At 46.9% G+C, this 25,938-nt stretch overlaps 1 protein-coding gene and 1 pseudogene across 5 annotated transcripts in view; one reads left to right on the forward strand and one right to left on the reverse strand.

Moving 5' to 3' along the window:
• Nucleotides 1-25,938, reverse strand: part of Enthd1 (ENTH domain containing 1) — a 114,953-nt gene that overhangs the window by 68,655 nt on the left and 20,360 nt on the right. For all 5 annotated transcript variants that reach the window (XM_063264270.1, XM_063264269.1, NM_001135913.1 and 2 more), the window contains one exon: nucleotides 14,163-14,411. In XM_063264270.1, coding sequence (XP_063120340.1) covers nucleotides 14,163-14,411 — 249 coding nt within the window. The remainder of the gene's footprint in view (nucleotides 1-14,162; nucleotides 14,412-25,938) is intronic.
• Nucleotides 7,901-8,440, forward strand: Banf1-ps5 (BAF nuclear assembly factor 1, pseudogene 5; annotated as a pseudogene).

Genomic DNA, 25,938 nt, shown 5'->3' on the forward strand with positions numbered 1-25,938 from the left:
TAAAACGAGGTGACACAATGGTTAAAATACTATGAAGCTACTGTGGGCAAGAAGAACATCAGTCGGGCTGCAGAAACCCTACAAACATTCATGATCTTCCTCCCTTGACATCAGATAGCACAATACCGGAAGTGAGGTGCACATCATCAGATTTCATGACTAAACAGCATGTGCTCGAGATGTCCACAAGTCAAGGAGGAGGTAAGTGCACACATGTAGTTCCTTGACAGAAATGAAGTCCCTCCGGCATCACCACAATTCAGCAATTAAGACTGTGAGACCACGAGCCATGGAGGAGGAGGAAGTGACTGAGAAGCCTCTGAGGAAAGTGTGAGGAGAGGACAGGAATTGATGCCAGGGAGTCACTGAAGATGAGTTGCTCCTCGGTATTGCGGCTGCGGAACTCCCTAGAGACTATCTGGAGAGATGGAGATCCCACTGAGCCTGCAGAGCCCAGATAATACCTCGAAACAGAACTGATGGGCCCCATGATAGCTCTCAGATGAGATACCGAGCTCTGACTACAAGACGCTATCAGCGTAGCTGTGGCTCTGGAATTGAGATGCCCTGAAAACTCGAACATCCAAACCGTCCCACTTCTCCCCAGTGTTAACAAATGCTGTCACCATAGATCAGCAGGGTCTTCTCGATGCTGATGTAAGCAAACACGTATCGATTACTCTGAAGAACTCTTCAGAACCAGAGTGGTGGCGTATACTGTAGTCCAGGGAGGCTGGGGCAGGATGGTGGCATACACTGTAGCCCAGGGAGGCTGGGACAGGATGGTGGCATACACTGTAGTCCAGGTAGGCTGGGACAGGATGGTGGCATACACTGTAGCCCAGGGGGGCTGGGGGAGAAGGAGTGCTCAGGCTTAGCTCCAGAGGCCTTCCTGGGCAGCACAACTGAGGCACAGTTGTTTTTTGTTTTAAGTTTCCATAAAAGAACATACTGTATCTCAGAAAACACCCAGATGATGGAGAGACATGGCTCAGTTGGTAAAGTGTTTGCTGTGTACACACGAGGACCTGAGCTGGGCTCGCCACAGCCCACATAAAAAGTCAGGTAAAGCTGTGTGCACTTAGAAATCCCAGAGTTAGGGAGGGAGAGATGGGAAGATCTCTGTAGCTCCCTGGTCACCTAACCTCACTGAACCACTATGGTCTATGCTCCATGAGAAAACACATTTCGGAAAATAAGGTGGAGAGTAATTGAGAAAGCTGTCCAAAATTGACCTACAGTCTCCACATACGCCTATCTTTATGCATATAGGTGCACACACATGCACACAAGAAAGGAAGAGAGAAAGGGAGTGGGATGGACAGAAGAGGATGAGCAGAAGGGAATGAAAGGATTGGATTCAGTGGACACTGAAGAAGCAGGAAGATGAAAAAGCAGCTTCCTGGTGATGGAGTCTTCTTTGTAGCTTTGCAGACTCACGCGTTTGGACTCTTGACTCCAGTTTCTCTCAGTGCGTAGCCCAGGACTGCAGATGAGCCACCACGCTCCGCTCAAGTCCTTCTCATGGAGCATAGCCATACTCGAGTAGCCTCAAACTACTCTCTTCTATTCTTTAAAACAACAAAAGACTTCCACTGTCATTATAATCTTAAACTCACAGAAATCAGGCAAGAATGCCATGAGGTGCGGCCATCAGTGGTTCCTGGCATCTGGTGTCTCTCTTTTCTCTTTCATTCACGCTCACCAGCTATGACTGTCTGTTAGCTTCGAGTTCCCCCAGAATACACTGTCTAAGGCACATGTCCATGTGGGGGTTCACCAGGAGGAGCTCTGAGAAACGAGATCTGTGGGGAGGCATGGAGGCAGGACTGGACTTGAGCAAGAGAGGACTGGGTGGATCCTTCTGGAAGCTGTCAAAAGCTTGACTCGCCTCATAGTTGCTGCCATGAGGCAAGAGAGCTAATCAGTGGGTGCACACCCTCAGGAGGGACCAGGACCCTAGGCCAAGAGGCTCTCCTCTGCTATAAGGAGTTCCCAGAGAAGGGTGGGGGCAGGGTGAGGATGCCTCAGTCACCGACTTTCTAGCAGCTGAGGGAATGGAGCATCATGACCTTGTAGGGAAAGTCCTGGAGGCTGCCCTCAGACACATCTCTAGCTTGCTCTTTTGACTATTTCTTCTCAGCAGAGACAGGGGATGCAAACGCTATCTCTTTTCCTCTGAAGGTGAATTTCAGGGTTTGCTGGGGAAGGCAATTTTTTAAGGGTGAGAAGAATAAAAAGGAAGAAAGCACATTTAGGAAGATTTCTTTTTAACTAAGTGAAGTGGGTAGGTGATAAGAAGGAGGGGCTACTGTCACCCCAGCAGACCTTTAGAGAGGGGTATAGGCAATGTTACTTCAGCCTTTTGTCCATGTGATCTGAGTCTGACGCTTGTTTGACATGTGAGCAGCTCAATCCTCCGTAAGCAAGTGGGAACACACACACACACACACACACACACACACACACACACACACACACACACAGAGAGAGAGAGAGAGAGAGAGAGAGAGAGAGAGAGAGAGAAACTGAGAGACAGAGAGAGAGGCACACTCATGCACAGTCACACAGACATGCACATGCACACACACCACATGCACAGAAGGTTTTTGTAACTCACCACCTAACAATGAGATATTTTAAAGGCAAAACTAGTTTTGAAAAGCAACAGGAACCTTATATAGAAGCAAATGTAACTAAAAATAACTAACAGTTAAAAGAAAGAAAAGAAAATAGCTGATGGTCAAGAAAAGAAACAAGGCCCAGGATGCCTTCCTTCCCCAGAATCTGTGTGGGGAGATGTGATGCTGGGAGCCTGACAGTGCGACCATGCCTGGAGCTAGAGACGGATGGGCAGAGCTGTTCTTTTCCAAGGTCCGTCCTGGACGGGCCAAGTGAGATGTGTGAAGGTGCTGCCACACGGAGAGGAGGAACGAGCACTTTCACACTGAGGTGGACAGATTATCTAAAGAGCAAGGCTTTCTTCCCTGCCCTGTGGGCCCAGGACCCAGATCCCAAATGGACAGAATGGGCATGTCCCTTTACAGAGACCAAGAAACAGAGTGGAGTCTGGGATCCCTACAGAAGATGTATATGGCTTCAGCTCAGTTCTCTGTTCCTTCTTTCTGTAAAGAATGAAACAGTAAGAAATGTGCCCAAACTCTAACCTGGCGGAGAAACGTCCCTGGTCTCAGATGTGATGAGAAGAGTGACGGGGACCCCAGCCTGAGTTCACTGTGCTGTGGCTGTCAGCTCGCCTCCCGCATGAGCCAACTTTACAGGAGTCTACATTACCACGTCAGGAAGGTGAACTCACAAGGGAAGGGCTTAAATAATACATCCGAGATCACACAAAGCCAGGTGGCCTGGCTCCTGAACCAGACCTCAGCCATTAATGTCACTGCCTTCAATACCTATGTCTGACCTGTAGCCCATAGGCCCCGTGCATCCCAGAGGAGCCATGAATGTGGCCCAGTGTAGTGTGGATGACAGCCACATGTCATGATGTCAAAAGATTGGCCCTCCTTAATGACTGTCAGAGAATAATCAGGCAAATACACAAATACGCTCATCGCATAACAGGAAGCGAGGAGGAGGGACGGAGAAACAAGTGGGTGAAGAGCCCAGCTGAAGGGAACAGATGAGGAATTGCTCTAGTGGTTCTGAAGTTGGCATAAGTGACATCCTCTCACAAAATGTCCTTTTTCTGACTGCTGTTGCTATCGAAATGCTGCAAGGCTGACTTCCTAAACAGTGCTTCCTGGCCTTACACATGCCCTCCATTTTGCTAGAAAGTGTCTTCTCTATTTTTCTGTCCACCTCTCCCCCATTTGTGGGGAATCTTTACGTACTCTGCATGCTAATCCATTTTTGGTTATATGTGCTAGAAAATTTCCCCATAGTATTCTGATTTTTTTCCTACTTTCTATATGGTGGGTTTTGATCTCAAAATCTACTGCAGAAAAATCCACGGAAGCTGGTCAGAGCAGATGGTACCGGCACAAACCGGACATATAGATTCATGGAGCAGGACAGACTGTTCAGAAATGAATCCACACACGTACGGTCAGCCAAGAACCAACGGTGCCCAGAATGTTTGGTGGGAGAGGACAGATGGGTACTCCGTAAGCAGGGTTAGCAAGACCAGATATTCGCATGCAGAAGAATTAAACCAGATCCTGACTTCGCTACAATGCAAAACTCAACACCAATCAGACTTAAACACAAAAGCAGCCCCAGGAAACCAAGAGAGATGCTTCCTCATACTGAACTGCTTCCGGGTCTCATGAGGCCAAAATCAAGGTGTCAGCTCAGCAAATTTCGTGTCTGAAGACTGAGGAAGAATCACTTCCTAGGTCATTCACGTTTTGGTGGAATTAAGCTCCCCTCAGCCAAAGGCTCCACTTCCTCCAGGGCTGTAGGTTGGGCCTGCTCGAAGCTTCTAGAAGCCACTTGTATTCCTCACCCCATCTTCAGGCCAGCAGCAATGTGTTCTCTCATTCTCCTGCTTGGGACCTCTCACTTTCTGTCACCATAGAATGTAGCAATTGCAAGTAACTGTCCTCAGGTTCTGCCCACACGGGGTGGAGATTAGGTAGAGACACCGGGCAGGCACTGGGCTAAAAAGGAACACGGTTACCACACAGCACACTGCTGGCTCCTTTATGGTTGTATTTACATCTGTGCTGTTTGGGGGGCTGAGGTCAGAGTTCAGAGGTGAGCACTTGAGTAGCATAGAGCCCAGAGTTCAACCCCAGAACCGAACGAGAGAAAAGAATAGGTTCTGTCTACCAAGATGGCGCAGTGGGTTAAGGCACATGCCACCCAGTCGGAAAACCTGCATTCAGTCCCAGGGATTCCTGTGGGACAAGAAGCTGCTCCCACTTTGTTATATGCCTAAAAAGAGTGTCTCTCTATCTGACATTACAGAAGACACATTTCCCTAAATCTTCCAAACATCATTGAGATTTGCTTTTATATGTTTAAGTCCTACATATCTAGATTTTTGTTGTTGTTGTGTGCATGCATATGACAGAGACCTAATCTCATTTTCTTTAGTGGCTGGTCTATTATTTATTGAACAATTCATCTCTTCCCCCATAAACCTGAAATGATGCCACCGTCCTTTATGTGCACAGTTGTGCAACTGCTTTCTGGGCACAGTGCTGTGTCCTGTTTGCACTCCCACCTGCCTGCCCCAGGCATGCCTGTTGGTCTTATTAAGGAGGAGGCCTTCCCCTACTTCTCCTTTGGGGTGTTTGGTTTTCGTTTTTGAAACAGGGTGTCTTACTATGGGACTCAAGATCTCATGCCTCTGTCTCCCAAGTATTGAAATTATAGATGTGATGTGAACTCCCACGGATCACAGTTTGTTCAGGCTCCTATAGATGTGTGTGTGTGTGTGTGTGTGTGTGTGTGTGTGTGTGTGTGTGTGTGTGTGTGTGAGTGTGCGCGCGCTCAGGTATTATTCTTGACTTTTTGATTTTTCAAAATACATTTTATTATCAGCCCATCAAGTTGTTTTAAAAATCCTTCTGGAAATTTTGATTGTAATTGCATTGAATCAGTAGTTCTCAGCTGGAGGCAATTGTGGCCCACAGGGGACATCTGGCCTTGTCTGCAGACCTTTTTTGATTCTCATGACAGTAAAGAATGTACCAATATTCTCCAGGGGTGGAGGGCAAGGAGCGAACCTACAGTATATGGCCTCCACAGGAGAACCAGCCTGACCAAAACAGCCAGACAGAAAAATCCTCCAACTTTTCCATTTGTAGACAACTGACATATTTGCATGATTCCAATAATCATGGTCTATTTCCCATTTATACAGGTCTTCCTTAATCTATTTCAATCAAGCATTATAACCCACAGTGCATGGATCTCAGAGATCCTGTCTAAGATTTGTTCCTAAGCAATCTTGATTTTTAAATTACAAATGGTATCTTTAAAAATATGTGTATTGGGCCATCAAGATGACCCAGCAGATAAGGGTACTTGCCACCAAGACTAACAACCTGAGTTTAATTCCTGAGACCCACATGGTGAAAGGAGAAAATTGATCCCTGAAAGTTATCCTCTGTCTGACCTCTATACATGCATCATGATACCTATGCGTGCGCGTGCGCACACACACACACACACACACACACACACACACAGACACACACACACACACACACACACACACAGTGAGTAAATGTTTTAAAATGTTTATTGGAGCTGGAAAGATGGCTCATGTGTTAAGAGCACTAGCGGCTCTACCAAGATGATGGGGCTCAATTCCCAGCACTCACATGGCAGCTCACAACTGTCTGTAACAACAGTTCCAGGGAATCTGACGTCCTCTTCTGGCCATCTGGGGATTGGACAAGCACGGTACTCAGACATACATGCAGCAAACACCTGCACACGTTTTTAAAAAATGTTTATTGTTCAAGACTGATAGGATGTATGTTTATATATGTGAACACTGTCGCTGTCTTCATGCACACCAGAAGAGGGCGCCAGACCCCATTACAGATGGTTGTGAGCCACCATGTGGTTGCTGGGATTTGAACTCAGGACCTCTGGAAGAGCAGTCAGTGCTCTTAGCCACTGAGCCATCTCTCCAGCCTGTTTTTTGTTTTTATTTTTTGTTTCATATGTTTTATATTTTAATGTTACATTTATCATCTTAATAAGGTCTTATTTTTTGTGTGTGCCTTCTGTAGACCTTTTGTAGTTTTCTATATGGAAAGGGTTTGTTCCTTCCATGCATTTAACTTCTTACGCGAGTGTCTCTGTGTGGAGATCACCTATAGATGTTCACACACCACACGCATGTGCACTGTAGTGGTGACTAGACATCTGTATCAGGGTCCTCTCTCTTGTATTCAAACTTAATTGCATTTTGGTCAGAAGACCTGGTCTGCATGATATAGGTTTCCTGAAATATCTGGTGCATTCCACCTATGGTTAACGGAAAAGTCTGTCTGGGAATTATCTACGGTGATAGTAGTTCAAAAGTCTGCTTCACACTCTTTGAAGTTACTTTACTAAAAATAGTCACATTAAAGCTTTTTAATCTTCCTTGGGAAAGGGAACATTTTTTCATTACTTTTCTTTTTCTGTTCAATATTTTTTACGTTTATTTGTGTGTGTGCATGTGCATGTGTGTATGCATATGCCTGTGCATAAGGGGTGTGTGTGTATGTGGTGTGTGTGCACACGTTTGTCTGAGTGTGCATGTGGGGGGGGTGCACATGCCTGTGTGGAAACATGTGTGGTACTGCACACGTTTTGAAGATCAGTGACAACTCCCAGGAGTTGTTTCTCCCTAGCTACTTTGTGGGTTCTGGTCACCAGGTTCAGTGACAAGCACTTTCCTTTACTGAGCCATCTCATGGCTCCTGGTTTATCATTATTGCTCCAGTTAGTATATGATGTATATTCATAATGTTCTATCCGTCTGCTTCCGTGAACTGAGACTCACAGCCTATGTCAGGATTTCTTTGCCCACATCTTGTCTCTGATTCCAACAGAGTTCCATCTGCTAACATCCACTGTAATTAATATTCTAGGGCTTAACCGTATCAGTTTACTTTTAATTTCTACCCTTTGCTGGATACCTTTACTTGTAAGGGTTTTTTCTTGTCACACTTCTCCCCTCGTTGGAGTCTGTGTGCTCTGTTTCTCTTGGAGCCTTACTGGAAAGCTTATGAGACTCACTTACTCGTGAAGGTTGGGAGTCATATTCTCAGCTCTCAGCAAAGACCTTTAGAACCATCTGCCTTCATCTTCTGTGCCCCAGACACCGCTATTCAGCTTTGGGTTTTTTGTTTGTTTTTGTTTTGTTTTGAGGCAGGGTCTCATCCTAGCCCAGGCTGGCCTTGAACTCTTGGCAATCCCCCTGCCTCGGCCTCCCAAGCGCTGGGACTCCACTGTTGTTCGTAACTAACTAGTCAAGTGATGCTCTTTCCACTCTGTAAACATGTTGACCCTCTACCCATCACTTTCTGTTTTCCAACCTTGCTTCTGAGATAATTATTTTTCTTTTTGGACATATATTCTAATTTGTTAAAGTAGGTTTCTTTTTAAAAAAATTTCCAGGTTCTTTTTTTAAAAAAATTCATCCAGGAGTGGCGCGAGGAGCCGTTACCAGAGCTGGAGCTGTCGGTTAAGCCTGATCAAGATGACAACCTCCCAAAAGCACCGAGACTTCGTAACAGAGCCTATGGGGGAGAAGCCAGTGGGGAGCCTGGCTGGGATTGGTGATGTCCTGGGCAAGAAGCTGGAGGAAAGGGGCTCTGACAAGGCGTATGTGGTCCCTGGCCAGTTTCTGGTACTAAAGAAAGATGAAGACCTCTTTTGAGAATGGCTGAAAGACACATGTGGTGCCGATGCCCAGCAGTCCTGGGACTGCTTTGGGTGCCTTCGAGAATGGGGTGCTGCCTTCTTGTAATGTTCTCTGGGGACCCCGCAGCCCCCAGCCACAGCATAGTCTGCAGCAGGGTGGGGCTCCTCCCAGTCCTCCACGAAGGAAAAGATTGCTGTTGTCACCCTCATCTCCTAAGTACTCCAGGGTCTTTTGGGAGTTCTCTTCCCCCAGCATTTCAGCCTTTCTGGGTTTCTTGCCCTCGCATGCCTTCCCCTTCCCCTCCCCCTGCAGTTCCATGGCAGCAGTTCCCAGCCTTCCTGAATGGATTACTGCCTCCTTCTCCCTCACCATCTGTTAGATGCCCTTTGACTTCTTTTTTGGCAAGAACAGTCACTGTCTTTATAAAAGATTTTTAAATTAATAAAGTTAGTGGCCTTCAAAAAAATTCATCCAATCAGTCTTTATAATGTCTTCAAAACAGATACTATTGGCACTTGTGAGGAAAAGTCCTTGGGGATTCTCACAGTTCTGTGGGAGCAGCGAATGCTCTGCAGATCTGTTATGACTACTGGGGATCATGAACAGAAGCGGCCCCTAAATTATTGCTAGAATCAGACATTTGAAATGCCTACCATAGATCAGTATATAATATAACTGAGCTGGTGTGCACCTATGATTTCAGAACTTGAGAAGCTGAGACAGGAGGACTGAGTTCAAGGCCAGCCTGGGCTACATATCGAGACCCCGTTCCCTCCTCCACGAAGGGAAAAACAACAAGGACACTCCTCTCAAGCTGTCCACAGCGTGTCAGTCACCTTTCTGTGTGCATGTGTGCCTGCCTAGTGACCAGATCTGTACAGTGAGCCTGCGTCATTTACAGGAACAAAGTTACTTTTCCAAAACAAAGAAGAAAGGTAGACCGGAAGTCAATATCCTTTGTAAAAACTGTTGGTTTGGGAAGGCAGGGGATATGAATTATAGGGTCTTTTTGTTTGTTTATTTTTAAACTATAAGAGATCAACAGAAGGCCTCATCAACATAAGTGTTTCAGTGACAACCGATGTGTCCGTGAGCCCTGTCAGCTGTTGCGTGTGCGCAGAGGTAACCAAGCCTGGCCCATGTCAGGGTTGTCAGTACAGACAGTGGCATCCATGGTGCTGGCTGTGGCTATAGAGGAAGGAGGATGGCCTGCAGTCTAACTGGTCAGCAGCCACCTTGTGTCTTCTGCACAGGAATTCGACACACAATGCCATTCTGCCTCGCACTGCCCAGAGGAACCCTCATTAAATACTACAAAGACAGCACCTTCCAGAGAGCTCAGAGGTACTGGGGTGGGAAGGAAACGCTTCAGAGAGAAAGGCTCTGGTGCCCCTCTAAGGAAGGAAGGGCCTGGGAGAGCCGCAGAGCCAGGGCTGGGGTGGAGCTGCTCTCTGCAGCCCGCTGCTTCCCATCAAGCAGCAATTAGCCTTCAGTGCACTTCCTCCTCCAAAATCAAAACCTTCCGAACAAAAACCACCCAGGCAATCGACAAGAATTAAAACATAGGGGGAACATCCAAGAGTGGAGAGAAAAAACAAGAAGTGGTGATGCACAGAGGCTGCTTCTGTGCACTCGCTCCTTTCCTTTGCTAATTTACCTCGAAGCAGTCGGGCGCAGCTGTCTCAGCGCGAGGCTTTCTAGTGAGGCTCTCAGTGGCACATCTTGCTGTAACTAAATAAGGCAGACACGTCTTTAGACTCCCGCAGATGGAAATTTACCTGTACGATACCGTCGTCTACCTCTTTCCTCTAACTCGGATTCGGAAGTCATTTTCAGTTTTCCCTTTCTTTCCCAGTGTGACATCCCCTTAGCCTGTTGACTCCCTTTGATGTGGTGCTGTCTTCAGACAGGACTGTCCCCTCATCTCTCCCACCCAGAGCAGGCCCTGTGCCCGGACAGAAACCATTGTTCTTCGCAGTCTCCCTACAACCCTCATCCCTTCATTTCCACACAAAGCAGTAAGAATTATCTCCCCAAAACAGCTGTTTTCTGTAATAGGAAGGCGAAGTCCTGTGACTAAGCTAAACAGCCCTCCTGTTCAAGGCCCGAACCGCTTCCTAGAGGCAAGCTCTAGCAAACTGAGATTTCCAAACACCATGTATTATGCCTTCCGTTAATTGCTCAGAGAACTTTCAAGTATCTGCCCACATTTTTCTGCATATTCAAATTTTGTTTTTATTCCATTTGGTACACAAGCAGTTCTTACAGGCCTGATGCCCCTTCTGCCTGTACCCTTCCCCCTGGGGTGGAGAGTATTTCACCGTCTCTTTATTCTCCCCCTTCTCTCTGAATAAGCATCGTTGACACAAGCTTCCCGATCTCCCTTGTGACTAGGAGTGTCCATGTGGCTGGGTGAAAGTAACACGGAAAGGAAAACGTCAGATGCCACCTGACAGGACGGAGCACTCCCTTCTTCCTATAACCCAGACCATGGATGTGATGACGGCGCCCAGGTAGCTATACCGCACAAGTTTGGTGCAGCACCAAGACAGAAAGAGCCCGAGGCTGCTAATACCACAGGAAGCAGTATCATGGTCCTCAGACACCCGTTCTGCATTGCTAAGGAGGACAAGAAAGCCCGCTACATTTAAGCCTCTAGGATTTGCGTGGTTCCCCCATTGCTTCTGACACGTGATTACCTACCTCACACGCATCTCTTCTCCATGCACCCATGCTACTTCTCTAGTCCCAGTAAGGAGGCCCCTGCCCAACTCATTTCCCTTTTCTTATTCTTGTCCCCAAGTGTCTGCTTTATTTCTTCCTTTAAAGTGCAGCTTGTGATCCAAACCCTTTACAGAAATGGCGACTGTGGAATGGTACTACAGTTACACTGACTCAGCCCAGTTGCCCCCTTTCTAAGCAGAAACGCATACATCTATGTATCTAGTGCAGACAGCGGGTAAATGAAACAGAAATACCCAATCGAGTTTCTACTAACAGGGCTCCAGCAGCTTCTGCATCTAAACATGCACACCCTGCAGTACTGCCCTGGACCTCATGGAGCTGACTGGAGAGTACATCTCGCCATGTCACTTTCATGACAGCAGAAACACCAGATTTGCTTACCACACCTGGCAAATGGCAGGCCATTCACTATATATGTGTGTGCTACTAAATGCATTTCATTATAACAAAGCCTCAGAATTCATTTTTTCTTTGAGGCATGGTCTAGCTGTGTGGCACAAGTTAGCTTCAAGCTTGGTCCTCCTGACTGGGCCCCTTAGTACTGTGGTTTCAGTTGTGTGCCACCATGTCCTACATTCATGATTTTAAAACAGTCATTCAGAGCTCTTCTGGGTGACTGAGGTGCACCGTAACATTGGGAGATGCTGTGTGGATCTTTCTCTAGGACTATAAATTAACAAGCCAGAATTTCTTGTGTGCCTCGCAGCATGGCCCAGGGATGAGTTACTTTTGCAGTGACTTAGGACTCACTTCCTTAGCCTGTTGTCACCCAAGCTGTGGCTGGTTACGGGCAGGAGCACGTGACCCCCCTGTTCCTCCCCTGGGCCACTGGCTTCAGCACTGCAGCTAGGTCTCTGCTTAAATTCCCTTCCTCCAAAAGGCTGCTCAATCCCTTATCTGTCCCCAAATCAAGCCGTCCCTGTCACTCTGTCCCTGACTGCTTTCCCTTCTGATAAAAGATGCGTGACTGTCTGACATGCTTTACGTTATTCCGTGCATGTGTGCCCGTAGGCTGGTCTCAGCCACAGAAGCTCTGTGAGGAAGGGAGCTTGAGTCCCTCCCTCACCGCTGCTGCCCCCACAGCTGCTGGGCATTCAGATTCCAAGGGAGAACGCTCAAGAGGACAGGGCGCCAACAAGCGACAGGAAGGGCCCGGACGGGGCTCCATTGGTAAAGGACCTACTTACCACATGAGCATGAGGACCTATAGAATACATGTGACTTGCAAGTGACCACCTTTGCTCCACAGAGCTGGATAGAGGGACTATGTAAAAAGCCAGCCACTGCAGCACAATCTGTAAAGCCAGCACTGTGGGTAGAGACAAGAGCTCCACCCTGATCAGACACCCTCCCTACTTGAACTGACAAGACCTGGGCTCAGGAAGCCACCCTGTCTCAAAAAAAAGTCAGACTCGGTTAAGGAAGATACTGGCATTGACTTCCAGTACCCTCAGCATGCACACACCTACATGTACATCACACACACACACACACACACACACACACACACACACACACGGAAGAGCAAGAACGATAACAGACAAGAGGAAAAGGTGGTGAATGAGCTCAGCAGAGTCCTGGCTGGTGTCACAGTTCTTAGTGTCAGCTGTGGGGTGCTTATTCCATAATAAATGGATCCCTGAAAAAAGATGTTCCCCTACTTTTAGACATATTTGGTGGTGTTTACTGTTATAACTACAAAGAACCCCCTTTAATGCCTTTCTTCATCAGTGACCCATGCTATAAGCTGACTGTTGACAAAGTCAGGGAAGGACGAGTCTGGGTTAGCGTGTGTTAATGTAACTGCTGATACTTTTGAGTTTCTGGCTTTGCTGACAACCGGGATTCACTGCTTATGTTGAGTCCCTGCAGCTCTTTTGGGGTTTTGCTTAACAGATATCTTTGTGGGTTCAGTCTGCCAACAGCACCAGGAAATGGAGGCTCAGAAACAGCAGTGATTGATTCTAAACGCAGAGTGGCTACACCTAAGTTTGAGGCCAGGCCCTAAGAAGCTGCCGTACACACAGCAGGAATTTAAAAGAGAGCTCTCTAGGGTCTCAGGGCTCATTCCTGTGGAGGGCTCTACCCCTGGAACCTAACCATTTCCCAGAGGCCCCACCTCCCACTGTCAGCACGCTGCAAACTCCATTTCAACGTAGGGGTGGGGGCAAACCTTATTGCCACAGCACAGATGCTGGGAGCGGGAGGCAATCTCGGAAACCCCTCCGATGCCCGCGCTTTCAACACTGAGTTTAGCTGCTTTCACGGAGCAGCTAAGACTAAGTCAGACTTAGCAGAACTTTTCTCCTCCTAACTGCCCACTTCATGCATAAGTCATCAGAGGTGCTGGAGAAGCTACGGCAAGAGGGCATTCTCTGATGTTTCAGAAAGATTAATAGGAAAGATCATTTTCCTTCCCTTACAATGCTATGTCTCCCCCACCTCACTTTGAAGGTTCAGCAATCCAGACTCAAGGTTTTGGGCCAAGGAAAGCCTTACAAAGAGTTATGCTAGAAAAATATTTGAACTATGTTAGAATCTTCACTACATTCTAAAAAACATGCCCAGGTACCCAGTCTCTAACTCCCAGAAAGTAAGCCTCCTTCACATTCCAGTTAGAAAAATATTAAGCTGAAAATAAAGATGCCAAAAATAGGGGGCTGGAGAGATGGCTCAGCGGTTAAGAGCCACGACTGCTCTTCCTGAGGTCCTGAGTTCAATTCCCAGCAACCACATGGTGGCTCACAACCATCTGTAATGAGATCTGATGTCCTCTTCTGGTGTGTCTGAAGACAGTGACAGTGTACTCACATGAAATAAACAATAAACCTTTAAAAAAAATAAAGATGCCAAAAACAACATCCTCTAGGCTAACGGTCTTAGCTGAGAACTATTTTATGTGAATTCAGAATGCTTCCATCCAATTGTCTAGTGAATATCTCCCCCCTCATCCCCTGCAAAATGCAGTAAGCAGTGGGCTAGCCCTGCTGATGCGGTGTTGGTAATGGGGGGAGGCTGGTGTGACACTCTCTAGGTGTTCAATGAGCACCTTGCACGTTAGGCTGCTGCTCGCAGTACGCACTTTTACCACAGAGGCTTGCAGTCTTCTTGCAGTCTTGCGAGTGCCTCTTCTCCGAGGTAAGGCTTTCCGGGATGAGGACTGAAGCACATGCTGCAGGTGAGTTCCCCGCGGCGGGCAATCTTTTGGGAAATGACATAGAGTAGGAGGTCCGCTGCCTCGTCCAAGTCGCCACCTCCCGCTCTTTGTAAAGCAGCTGCTCATCCATCAGCAGAGTTATGACCTGCTTAGACCTCTCCCGGATATAGCGACCTGAAAAACACCCAAGAGTTAGCTTAAAAACGGAAAACGGATTAAAGCTATAATTTATTTTATTCTAAAGAAAAGGAAGGAGAACTGTCAAGGTAGCAAAGTGGAAAGACAGAAGACTGTCGGCGACACACTGTGCCCACTGAGCAAACACATCATCAACACGTGATGGGACTGTATCTTATCTGGCATTACACTTTTCATTTTAAATGCATTATTGGATTTTTCTTTGGAAAGCCATCCATACATTGCAATAAATCCACTAACAGAGGCACACAGAGAAGGTTTGAGCATGAGGTGAGGGAGATTGCTCAGTGGGTAAAGTCCTTGCTCTGGGAGCAGGAGAACCCAAGTCCAGATCCCCAGAATCCATCTAAAATCTAGGAGTAGCAGCATGTGCCTACAACCTCCATGCTGGGGAGCCTAGACAGGAGGGGCCGAAGACTCACTGACCAGCTAACCTAACCAATTGGCAAGCTCTGGGTTCAGTGAGACCCTCTCTCAAAAAATAAGGTGGAGAGGAATTGAGGAAGGCATTGGTCTCAACTTCCAGACTCCACATGCACCTGCACAGACGGGCAAGCGTGTGCACAGACGGGCAAGCGCGTGCACAGACAGGCAAGCGTGTGCACAGAGGTTACTTTCTCCAGTCTCTTCTCTTAGCCACTTCTTCCTCCCAAATTTTCTTTATATTTTTTTTTCAAATCCTGTTCTAAACACCACTAGTTTCTGGTGGACACCTCATAGTCCCTAACTGAAAAGGCCTACTGTGTGTTGGGCTCTCTCAGTGTCATATGAAAGGTAGAGATCTGTTGGAGCTCTTGGGGACAAACTTTCCTGGAGGACAAGGACACCATTTAGATTTGGAGATTAAAAAAAAAAAAAAAACAACTTGTGTCACGCTACCCGTCTCTCCCCCACCAGTACCTCATCCTGCAGCCCTGAGCCCCTTACCAGCAACACAAAAAGTCAGGCAGCTCTTGCCTCCTGCAGGAACTCTCCATGGCAGGATCTCTGACTCATCTGACTCCTCAGACGCATTCCTGCATTTCTCCTGTTACCCTTTGAAGAAGCCCCACGTCATCAGTCTATCTCTTGTCCTGAGTTGTTTCTTTCTGTGGCATCTGCTACTGCCCTCTGTCACCTGTGTGTTCCCTTGCTGTTTGCTTCCTCTCTCTCTCTCTCTCTCTCTCTCTCTCTCTCTCTCTCTCTCTCTTTCTCTCTCTCGGAACATAAACCAGTGAGAGGAGTCTCCCTGCAGACACTGATGGCACTAACATATATTCAATAAATATTTACTGAGTGAATGAATTAAGAAAGAAACATCACAAAGTTTCAAATGCTCTCCTTGCTATGGTGTAAGTGAAGCAGATTGCTGGAAGATGCTGGGAGCCAATTTACAACTTAGCTGCCTGGGAAAGTTGCTTGGCTTAAAATAGCCTCCTGCAATACCCCCAATTAGAAGCTGGAAATCATGGGCTAGAATTGGAACATTCTACTTCAAGTCTGTGGGGATTGGTGAGATGTAGGAGAAGCTCCCTCCCTCCAAGTGGCCAGCAGGCACAGTAAGCAGAAAGCTAGTTGCCCTGGTGGGAGCCTCCTCCTTGGAGCATCTGACTCCCCCAAGGGAACAGAAGCAGCTTCAGGAATGCCAGGTTCTGCATTCTGCCCAAAATAGGAAAGAACTCACCCAGGAGTGGGCATCTCATTTAACTCTGCCTAATTCCCCCAGCTACCATTCTGCCGCCCTCTGTACCAGCCAAGGCTCCTCTAAAGCACCACAGTGAGAAGTAAGAAAAGCCAAGAAGAGCCCCTCAGTCTGTTTCAAGGAGGAGATAAGTAAACAAGAGCATCCAGTCCTCTAAGCTTCTGAAAAGACCCGAAGGAAGACGCAGCATCAACTTTAACAGTACAGGAAGGACAACAGCTTCCTGTCTGAAAGAAGAAAGGAATAGGGCAGGGTTAGAATTCAGATTTTCTGAACTAAGTTTCACTCCAGTCTGAGGACTGGATAAACTGAAGGCATCCGTGTGGATGACTAACTGGCAGGGTTTGAAGCAGTCACATGTGTTGTTATGTCAGAGGGTCGGGGGCTACAATACACAACCTCCAGTGGAAAGGCACAGTGCAGAGCTTCCAGATGGCTTGGCAGTTAAGAGTATTGCTGCCTTGCGGTCCCAGGTTCCCAGACCCTCATAGTGGCTCACAACCATGATTACCACTAGTTCCAGGGATCCGGCACTCTCCTCGGGCCTCTGTCAGCACCAGGCACGCACACGATATACATACATCATGCAAGGAAAACACTCATACACATAAAGTAAACATAATAAACATTTTAAAGAGAAAAGCACAAAATGTGGAAAAATAATAATAAACACATAAAAATAATAAGGACCTGGAATGGGGGCAAGATCAATATGTGGAAAGTTATTTCTCCACTGGTGAACTGAGTCAATTCAAGCCAGATTAGAGTACATGAAACACAGGGTCACTGGGAAGCTGCTGGGGAAGGCAAGTTCACTGGTCCCAAGGAAAGAGGGCGGGGGGAGAAAGTGACCATGCAGAGAAAAGAAAAGGGGGAATAGGAATAGGAAGACAGGGAGAACCCAAGATGTCTGGGTTAAATAGCAGAGTCTCTGGAGGAAGGGCAGTCCTGCCCTTGGACTGGAAAGTTCAGGGTTGGGGATAGAGTATGCTAGGTAGGGACTGACGGGTGCTGGGAGAAAGGAGGCCAGCTATGCTCTGATATGTAAAACGTGCACCTCAGCCCCTTGTCCTGGGTCTGAAACCTAACAACGTGAAAGAAGGAGGGCCGAGCAGAAAGCCAACCTGGCCGTCTCAAACACATGGTAAGGAGGCAACAATCACTAGAGCAGCCATGCAAGAGACTGGGGTCCAAGCACAGTTGCCTCTGCAGTCACTGAATCATCCTTCAAGCAGCTGAGGGAGTGTCCTGAGCACTGAAGACACAGCAAGAAACGGGCACAAGTATGCGTGTGTACTCGGGTCCTGTTGGGTGAAACACCCAGGGAGTATCAAGGGGTTGTTTCAAGCCAAAACAAGTTTTTCAAAGAAGTATGGAGGAGTGACATGCTGGACATGAATGTGGGGTGCAGTCACTGAAGTCTTAGTAAGGTGGGTACACAGACCTGGGCCTCAGACCTGGCCAGGCCCTCCTTCCAGCCACCCAGAGAGCATGTTACATGAGTCCTTTAGAGTTGTGCCAGTTTAAAGCTGCCCGTTTGAGAGATGGCCTTTCTTCCAACATCCACAAAGGCCAGAGCTACACTTGCTTGTCTCCAGGACACTTAAGGAGTGTATGAAATGGAGACGCACGGCAAGGAATGTTCCCCAATGCTGGGGGAAGAGAGATTCAGAGGTCCTGGGCATTAAGGTCTATTATAGAAGAATGTGTTACAGAAGATATGTTAACGTCCTCTTCCTCCTGAACAGCAGTCCTACCTCCCCTCTCCCTGCTGTATTGCTTTTGTGGTGAATTTTACTTCCATTCTAAGTGGGGAATACAAACATACAGTGCCCTCCCCACTCAGATATCAGGCCTACCAACCACACCCACTAACTCTATCCTCCCTCTCCATCTCCCTGAGTTCAGAGGTTTGTTGCCTACAGTAGGTAGTTATTTACCTATTAATCTTCCCTCTAATCTACCTTCTAAAGAGGGCAGGGACAGGAAGAAAGTGCGAAGTCTCTACATCAGTGGGTTCTCAACCTTCCTAATGCTAGGACCCTTCAATACAGCTGCTCATGTTGTGGTGACCCCCAACCATAAGATTATTTTGTTGCTCCTTCACAACTGTAAATTTGCCACTGTTGTGAATCATAATGTGAATATGATGTGTGACCACCCCCCCTCCCAGCGGAGTCCCGACCCACAGGCACTGATCTAAAGTCTCTGACCAGGTTATTTCTATTAAAAACAAAGCCCGCTTCAGTCAGGGGCTGAAAGGGTGTCTAGTGGAGCCCCTACCTAGGAACATCAAGGTTGTGACTTCCGTCCACAGCACTACAAAAACAAATAGGCAAGACAAAACCCCATCCGTCGTGTTGGCACAGTAAAGCCATGCTTCAAAGTACTGCTCTGCTCTGCTCTGCTCTAAACACCTGGCAGTAGCAGCCATTGCTAGCCTCAAAAACAAGATTTAAAAAAAAACTGCACAGAGAAATACAAAGGAGAAAGCCACATGTGTGGCTGGAGCCACAGGGCTGCTGGGCTTTCTTGATCTGATGGTGAGGACCTGAACCACTTCGGTGTCAGAGATCTATCTCCCTTTGAGGTAAAGGTCTGTGTTTATGAAAAGAAAGTGAGAGGGGATGAGGGCACTCACTGCTCTCTGGGATAGATCTACTGAGAGCTACTTATATGGACCTAGAAGAGGGCACAACACAGCCTTACCACATGGAACTGGGTTAAGCCACCTGTTGGCCCTAGCCTGGGTCTGCATACCCTACTTCTACTCCAAGGCTCAAACTCCAAGCCACTTTGGTAAAGCCTGTCCTGGAGCCCCGCTGGGAACAGAGTAGATAAAACTGAGCAACCACGAAGGCCAAGTGAGCATGTGCGGCTGAAGACCCTCCTTGTCCATGAGTCTGAAGCCATCACTCTAACCCGTACTACAGTCAGTAAGACTAGTCCCACTCCATGAAATGTATCCAGCGGATCTTCTCTGCACAATCAGTATTCTGTAGGATTTTAAATTTTTCTTTAAAAGATGTCGAAGTAAACCATTGAGAAATTAGCACAGGGCGGGAGAGCTAGTTCAGAAGGTCAGACTGTTTCTTGCCCAAGCCTGACACCTAAGTTTGATCCCTGGAACCTGCATGCCAAGTGAGACAGACATGGCAGCTCACACCTATAATCCCTGCCCTCCTAGTGAAGTGGGAGGAGTCAAGAGAATCAGCAGCTCTGGTCCAGCTGGCACAGACAGAGTGGCAGAGTGACTGGAACAAGTGACCTGCCTCCAACAATGTGAAAGGAAGGAATGGAATCCCAAAAGTTGTCCAGACTGCTACACACATGCATGAGCATACACACACACACACACACACACACACACACACACACACACACTCTCTCTCACACATACACACATACACACACACATTCACATACACATACACACACACACTCACACACACACATGCACACACCCACCCACACAAACACACATGCACACACATACACAGAAACACAAACACACATGCACACACACATGCACACAAACACACATGCACACACATGCACACACACATGCACACACATGCACACACACAAACAAACATGCACACGTGCACACCCACGCATACACTCTCACACACACATACGCACCCACCCACCCACACATACACATGCACACACACACGCACACACACTTAAAAGACAATGCACAGCTCAACTATGTAGACAAGAGCATGGAGTGATGAAGCAAACTCAAGATGAGCATAAAGGAAATAAGACCAGAGGAAAGAGTGGACAAACATCCCAGCAAGGAAGCTACAGTCAAATGGAGGCTAACCATAACCACCCTCACCATCCTACACTCAACAGCTGAAGAGAGCCGTGAGGAAAACAGCACCGTGTGTTCAAGGTACAGCAGCAGCCAGGCCACAAGAACAAAAGTAACTCAAAGCCATACAAGACAGACAGCAAGGCCCCAGTATACATCCAGAAGTTTCCAAAGAAGATAGTTAGGTAATAGTAAAAGAGCAGAGTTCAGAAAGACAAGTGCTGGGAACTACAGGTAATTCCTGAATCCTCACATCAAAATGATCTGCAAATGTGGCCAGGAAACCCTGACTGGGAAGCTCGCAGTCCCCAGGGGGAGAACCTGTGGCTATTATTTTACTAAACTGACTAAAGCATCAAAGTGCCTTCTAAATTCACTTATCTATGCCCATAATTAGTGCAGTTCTGACCTCATCAGAGAAACCTCTTTGTACAGAACCCATGCCTTTGGAAGCTCAACTGTAATGGGACATCTGCATCACACTTACTACAGAAAGACCATAGGAGCAGAGGACCAGGAGGACTGGAGCATACACTGCCTTCTGAACGAGACAGGACCACCGTACTTGTGACATCGCAGCAGCTGGGGCTGCCTGACCAAGACCTGCATGAGATCCAGCCAGTCAGCATTCCAGCACAGAGGCAAGAAGAACACATAAGTCCTTACCCCTACCTGGGGAGCTATGGACAGTTGATGGGAGACTTTTTAGAGTCAGTTTTCTTCAAGGGTGTGGTGTTACGCAGGTAGGTAGACGCTCTAGTGGAAGACTCAATACTTAGCACAAAGTGGAACCAGTGGATTATTAAAAAAAAAAAAAAGAATAAAAAGGCCTGGAGTTGGGGAGGGAGTGTGATTGGAGGGTTTCCAGAAGAGTTAAGGGAAGGAGTAGGGTGTGAATAAGATAAAAATATATTGTGTGCATGTATGAAGTACTCAAAAATTAATAAAATATTACTTTAAAAATTGTCTTTGTTCATACATATTTGTAATCCTATAAGCACACAGGAAGCTGAGGCAGGAGGATCACAAGTTCAAGACCAGCCAGGGCTACACAGGAGACTGCTTTAAAGGATCCAAAGGAACTGGTGAGAAAGCTCAATGGGTAAAGGAGCTTGTAGCCAGCAAACAGAGTTCTAGCCTCAGAATCCACATGGTGGAATAATAAAAATAGCAAATATTTTATGCTGATTCGGTGTGAGTATGTGCTGTGTGAATAGTAAAGGCCATGGTACTAGTGCGGAGGTCAGAGGACAACTTGCAGGAGTCGGCTCACTCGTTCCACCCTGTGGGATCTGAGGGTTGAACCCAGTGATCAGGCTTGGCACCAAGTGCTGTTCCCAGTGTTCTTCACTGCCAAGCCCCAAAAAATTAATTACAAAAATTCCGAGGCTCAATAGATTACATTTCCTGCACTACAAAATCAGAGTGGGGAAAACCAACCTCCATGTAAAGTCAGTAATGATAAACCTACACCTAGAAACACTGTTGGAAACAGGAGAGCCACAGCCCGCGGTCTCTCCAAGATGGCTTCTTTAGAGGGAGAGGAACAAAGGTAACCATCATTAGAATTTCAGGTTAAGACACTAGCGGGCCTGTCTTTCTTGGCTGTAGGTAGGTGCTGCAGTATTGAATTAAGCCCATGTCAGGACAAACTATATCTGGGCAGCATTTTCCTTGTTAAGAAAATTCTGAGAGGCTGGAGAGATGGCTCAGCGGTTAAGACCACTGGCTGCTCTTCCAGAGGACCTGAGTACAATTCCCAGCAACCACATGGTGGCTCACAACCATCTGTAATGGGATCTGATGCCCTCTTCTGGTGTGTCTGAAGACAGCTATAGTGTACTCATATGCATAAAATAAATAAATAAATCTTTTAAAAAAAGGTAGGAAGAAAGAAAGAAAATTCTGAATTTTGGGGCTGGAAAGATGGCTCAGTAATAATTAAGAACGCTGACTCTTCCAGAAAACCAGGTGCGAGTTCTAGCAACCACATAACAGCTTGAGACCCTCGACTGCTGCTCCAGAGGATCTGATGCCCTCTCTTGGCCTCTGTAGATACCGTGCGCGCGCGCGCGCGCGCGCGCGCGCGCGCACACACACACACACACACACACACACACACACACAGTGCACAGACATACATGCAGGCAAAACACTCATACACATAAAAATAAATATTTTTTAAAAAGGAAACTATTAGCAAGAAATAGTTGTCTAAATAACATCGTTCATTGCTAAGTCTATGGCTGTGGTGTGAGAGTCCCTTGAACTATTAAAAACAGCATACTAATCACTATTGGTTTTTGCCATACTTTCCTGTTGGGTGCTTAAATCCATGTAAATGAACAAAATTAACCTTTTGGTTGTTGATTTGTTTTGTTTTGTTTGGTAAGACCAGTTGAGAATCTGGCCCTCAGGTCACTTGGCTTGAGAGGGGTTCTGGCTCCTCTGGTCTGTCTGTCTTGACTATTCTGCCCTTTGAGAGTAAGTCAAGTCCTTGCTTGACTGTGGCTTTGTCCGGAAACATGGACACAGTTACTCCTGTGCTGAGCCTTCTCTTTACCGAGCAGGCGCCAGTTAGTCTACCCAGTGGAGCCCCCATATTTAGAATAGAGAGATTATCTTAGAAGCTAACAGTCCAGTAGCTTCTGGACTTGAGGCCTTGGATGTGGCTATGCGGCCAGAGCTAGGATACCTTCTGTGTTTCTGACCCATCAACCTCTCTGCTTGAGTTGTGAGAAATGCCCAATTCTAATGGCACATTAACATTTTCATAGCTGATCTTCTGGGGTCCAGTGAATGGATACTGAAAAATCAATCATGACTTGTACTACTATTTCTCTAGGGTTGAGAAATGTTCTTCACCAATAGAGAAATGGAATAATGTCTTGGGACAACCCATCCAGAAAATTCTGTGAGAGGATACTGGGAGCATTGTAAATCAGACAATACTAAGAAAAAATAGGGCAACTCAAGTAGCTCAGAATTATCACCAACCATCAAAACTGTGCTTCTGGGTAGAGAAAAGGGAGTCCCATTAGGATATCTGTCTTCTTGCTAAGAAAGTGCCAAGGCAGTTGCCTTTTCTATGAGAATAGGGAATTATAGGTGACAGATTACAATTCTCTTAGTATTGCATTATCAAAAGAGAGATGAGGCCAGGCAGTGCGGCATATGCCTTTAATCCCAGCACTTGAAAGGCAGAGGCAGGAGGATCTTTGGGTTCTAGACCAGCCTGGTCTACAGAGAGAGTTCCGGGATAGCCAGGAAGCCAGAGCTACATAGAGAAACTGTAGTGTGTGTGTGTGTGTGTGTGTGTGTGTGTGTGTGTGTGTGTGTGTGTGTGAGAGAGAGAGAGAGAGAGAGAGAGAGAGAGTGAGTGTGACTGAATGAATGAAATGTCTTGGAAAAAAGGAGAAAATAGGCCAAGGCCTGATCTGGCTGAGACCCTTCATTTCACTGACCAAGTAGAGCTGAGGACCCACAAGTGGCCTGTCCACCTTCACTGCCTTGGCTGGGACTGAGAATTAACAGCAGGTCAAGTGTGATCTGGCTAGCTCCACCTTGAAGGAGGTTCTAGGAGGAGTTAGATGGGATGTTTCTTGGAGAAGGAAGCACTTGACGAAGGGGAGGAACTGGACTCCTAAAGAAGGCTTCACTGGGGACTGCTGCTTACAGACCGCTCGCCCTGATCAAATCACAGAGCTACATATCCACGTGTCCTTGTGGGCCCTATGTGTCCTTGTGTACCCAGCACACCAGGAAGGAGTCGGCGCCTGAGAAAAGGTAGACATTCCCTTCCAAGTGTCTTTAGTACCTAAGCTCAAGGTCATGATGCAGCGCCACGCTGCCAAGCCAGTCTCCCTGCCTCTCGGCATTCCGGGCCTTCCAGAGCATGTGGGAGTGTATCTGAGCCGCACACACACCTAGGAACATAAAGCCAAGGTGTGGAGGCTGTGGAGCTTCTTGGTTCTCTCTTAGCTTTACACCCTCTAAGTCTAATGTCAGCCTTCCAAGAGTTCTTGGGTTTTCTTGTTTTGTTGTTTTGAGACAGAGCCGAGACAGACTTGAAACTTGCTATGTAGCTGAGGCTAGCTTTGAACTCCTGATCCTCCTTAACTTCATAGTGTGCTCTTTGGACCAAGCACATGTCTCATGACTATTGTCCTGTACTCAACACCTGATTGTTTTAGACTTGGTCTTCCACTGAACCTGGAGCTCACTGAGCAGGCTGCTGGCCAGTGAGTCGCAGCAATGCCTTCCTGTCTCCCTTCAGTGCTACGAGTCTGGCTTTTCATGTGGGAACTAGGGAGTGAACTCAGGTCCCCACACTTGCTGCAAGCACTCTCCTCCAAACACTATTTGACACTTTTATGAGGACACACACACACACACACACACATTTGTTTACTTGGACTTTGGACTTGATAAATATCAGCTGCTCAGCCTTCTAGATTACAAAATCTGTCTATAGCATGGGTTGGCCAGGCATAGGTGAGCTTTTTTATTATTATTTCTTTTTGTGGTACTGGCATCAAACCCAGGGCCTCACGCATGCTGGCAACCACTCTGCTACCACTGAGCTGCATCTCCAGCCCCTGATCCTCTTAGCCCCATTCTCCTGACTGATTTTTAAAGTCCTCTCTGTGATATTAGAATATTTAATTGTGGACTGCTGGCCACTTGGCGCTCTGTTTTCTATTCAGTGCTATTTGACACTAGATCATTTCTCCACCATGTATGGGCGAGTTCTTATAAAATTTGTAACTAATTAAATTAGATAAATCTAAAATATGTAAATCCCTAAATTTTCTTGGTAAAATATAAGAGGAAAAGAAACAAATTTATAGAAGAAAAAATAGTCAAACAATAAAACAATCTTGGTCACTGGCACTAAATGATTGGCAAATGGTGAAAAGTCCCCAGCACGAGAGTCCTCCCCGCCCCGTAGCTGCACTTAATACATGGCTTGAGCCGTTCCCTAGGGACTAGTGTGTTGCCCTGGCTTCTCCAGTGTGACAGGGCAGCTGCAATCTCCAAGAGGCGGGCCTAGCGGGAGGGCTTACGTTAACTTGGGACCTCGATCTTGTAAAAGACCCGCAGTCTCTGGCTTCATGCTTTGAGATGGATTCCTTCCTCCCAGTTTTGGGACTCCAACTTCCATGAAGTTTTCTCTAGAGGTACTAGAACCCTGCCTCCAAACCCCTAGAACTGTGAGCTAACTGACCTCCTTTCTTTACAGAAATTGGTTGCCTTTGGCATTTTGTTTCAATAATAAAAATGGGATTAACACTCCCCCCGTTTCCTTTTACTCTTTTTCATGTCATTATTTACCATGGTGACTTATTATTATAAATAATGAAACAATTTTTCAAAGGTGACTTCCCCTGCCCACCCTCCATACACACTGTACCTGTGAGCCACCAGTCCTTTCTTTAGGCCTACAGAGGCACACTGGCCACCCAACCAGACTGTCAGTCATTCAGGAGGCAAATGTTCAACATCTCCCCATGAAAACCAAACATGCAAATAAAGGGACCTCATTATCACTCCCACCAACAGGGGTACACACACACACACACACACACACACACACACACACACAGAGAGAGAGAGAGAGAGAGAGAGAGAGAGAGAGAGAGAGAATTTGCTGTAAATTGAGGTCTTAATGCCATATACTAGGGACATGATGGACAGGGGACAGGGCTAGGGCTGGCAGAGAACTGCATCCCTTACCCAGGACCACGGGCAAGGCCTTCCACCTGAGCACTCTGAGCTCTGTCTCTTTCATTGAGAGCGCATGTCCCAAGAAATGCAGGTAACAAAAGACTGGGCCCTAACAGTATCAGACTGACGGACGGCTTGTTATATGGCTGACCCTCAAACACATCTCTGATGCCAACAGGCACTCTCTGAGTTCATTATCAAGTCCACTTTACAAAGGAGAATAGCAAGGTTTGAGGTGATGAAGAAACTCGCCCAAAGTCAGAGTGTTAGTGAGT

The sequence above is a fragment of the Rattus norvegicus genome, chromosome 7, assembly GCF_036323735.1.
Source record: "Rattus norvegicus strain BN/NHsdMcwi chromosome 7, GRCr8, whole genome shotgun sequence".
Lineage (NCBI taxonomy): Eukaryota > Metazoa > Chordata > Mammalia > Rodentia > Muridae > Rattus > Rattus norvegicus.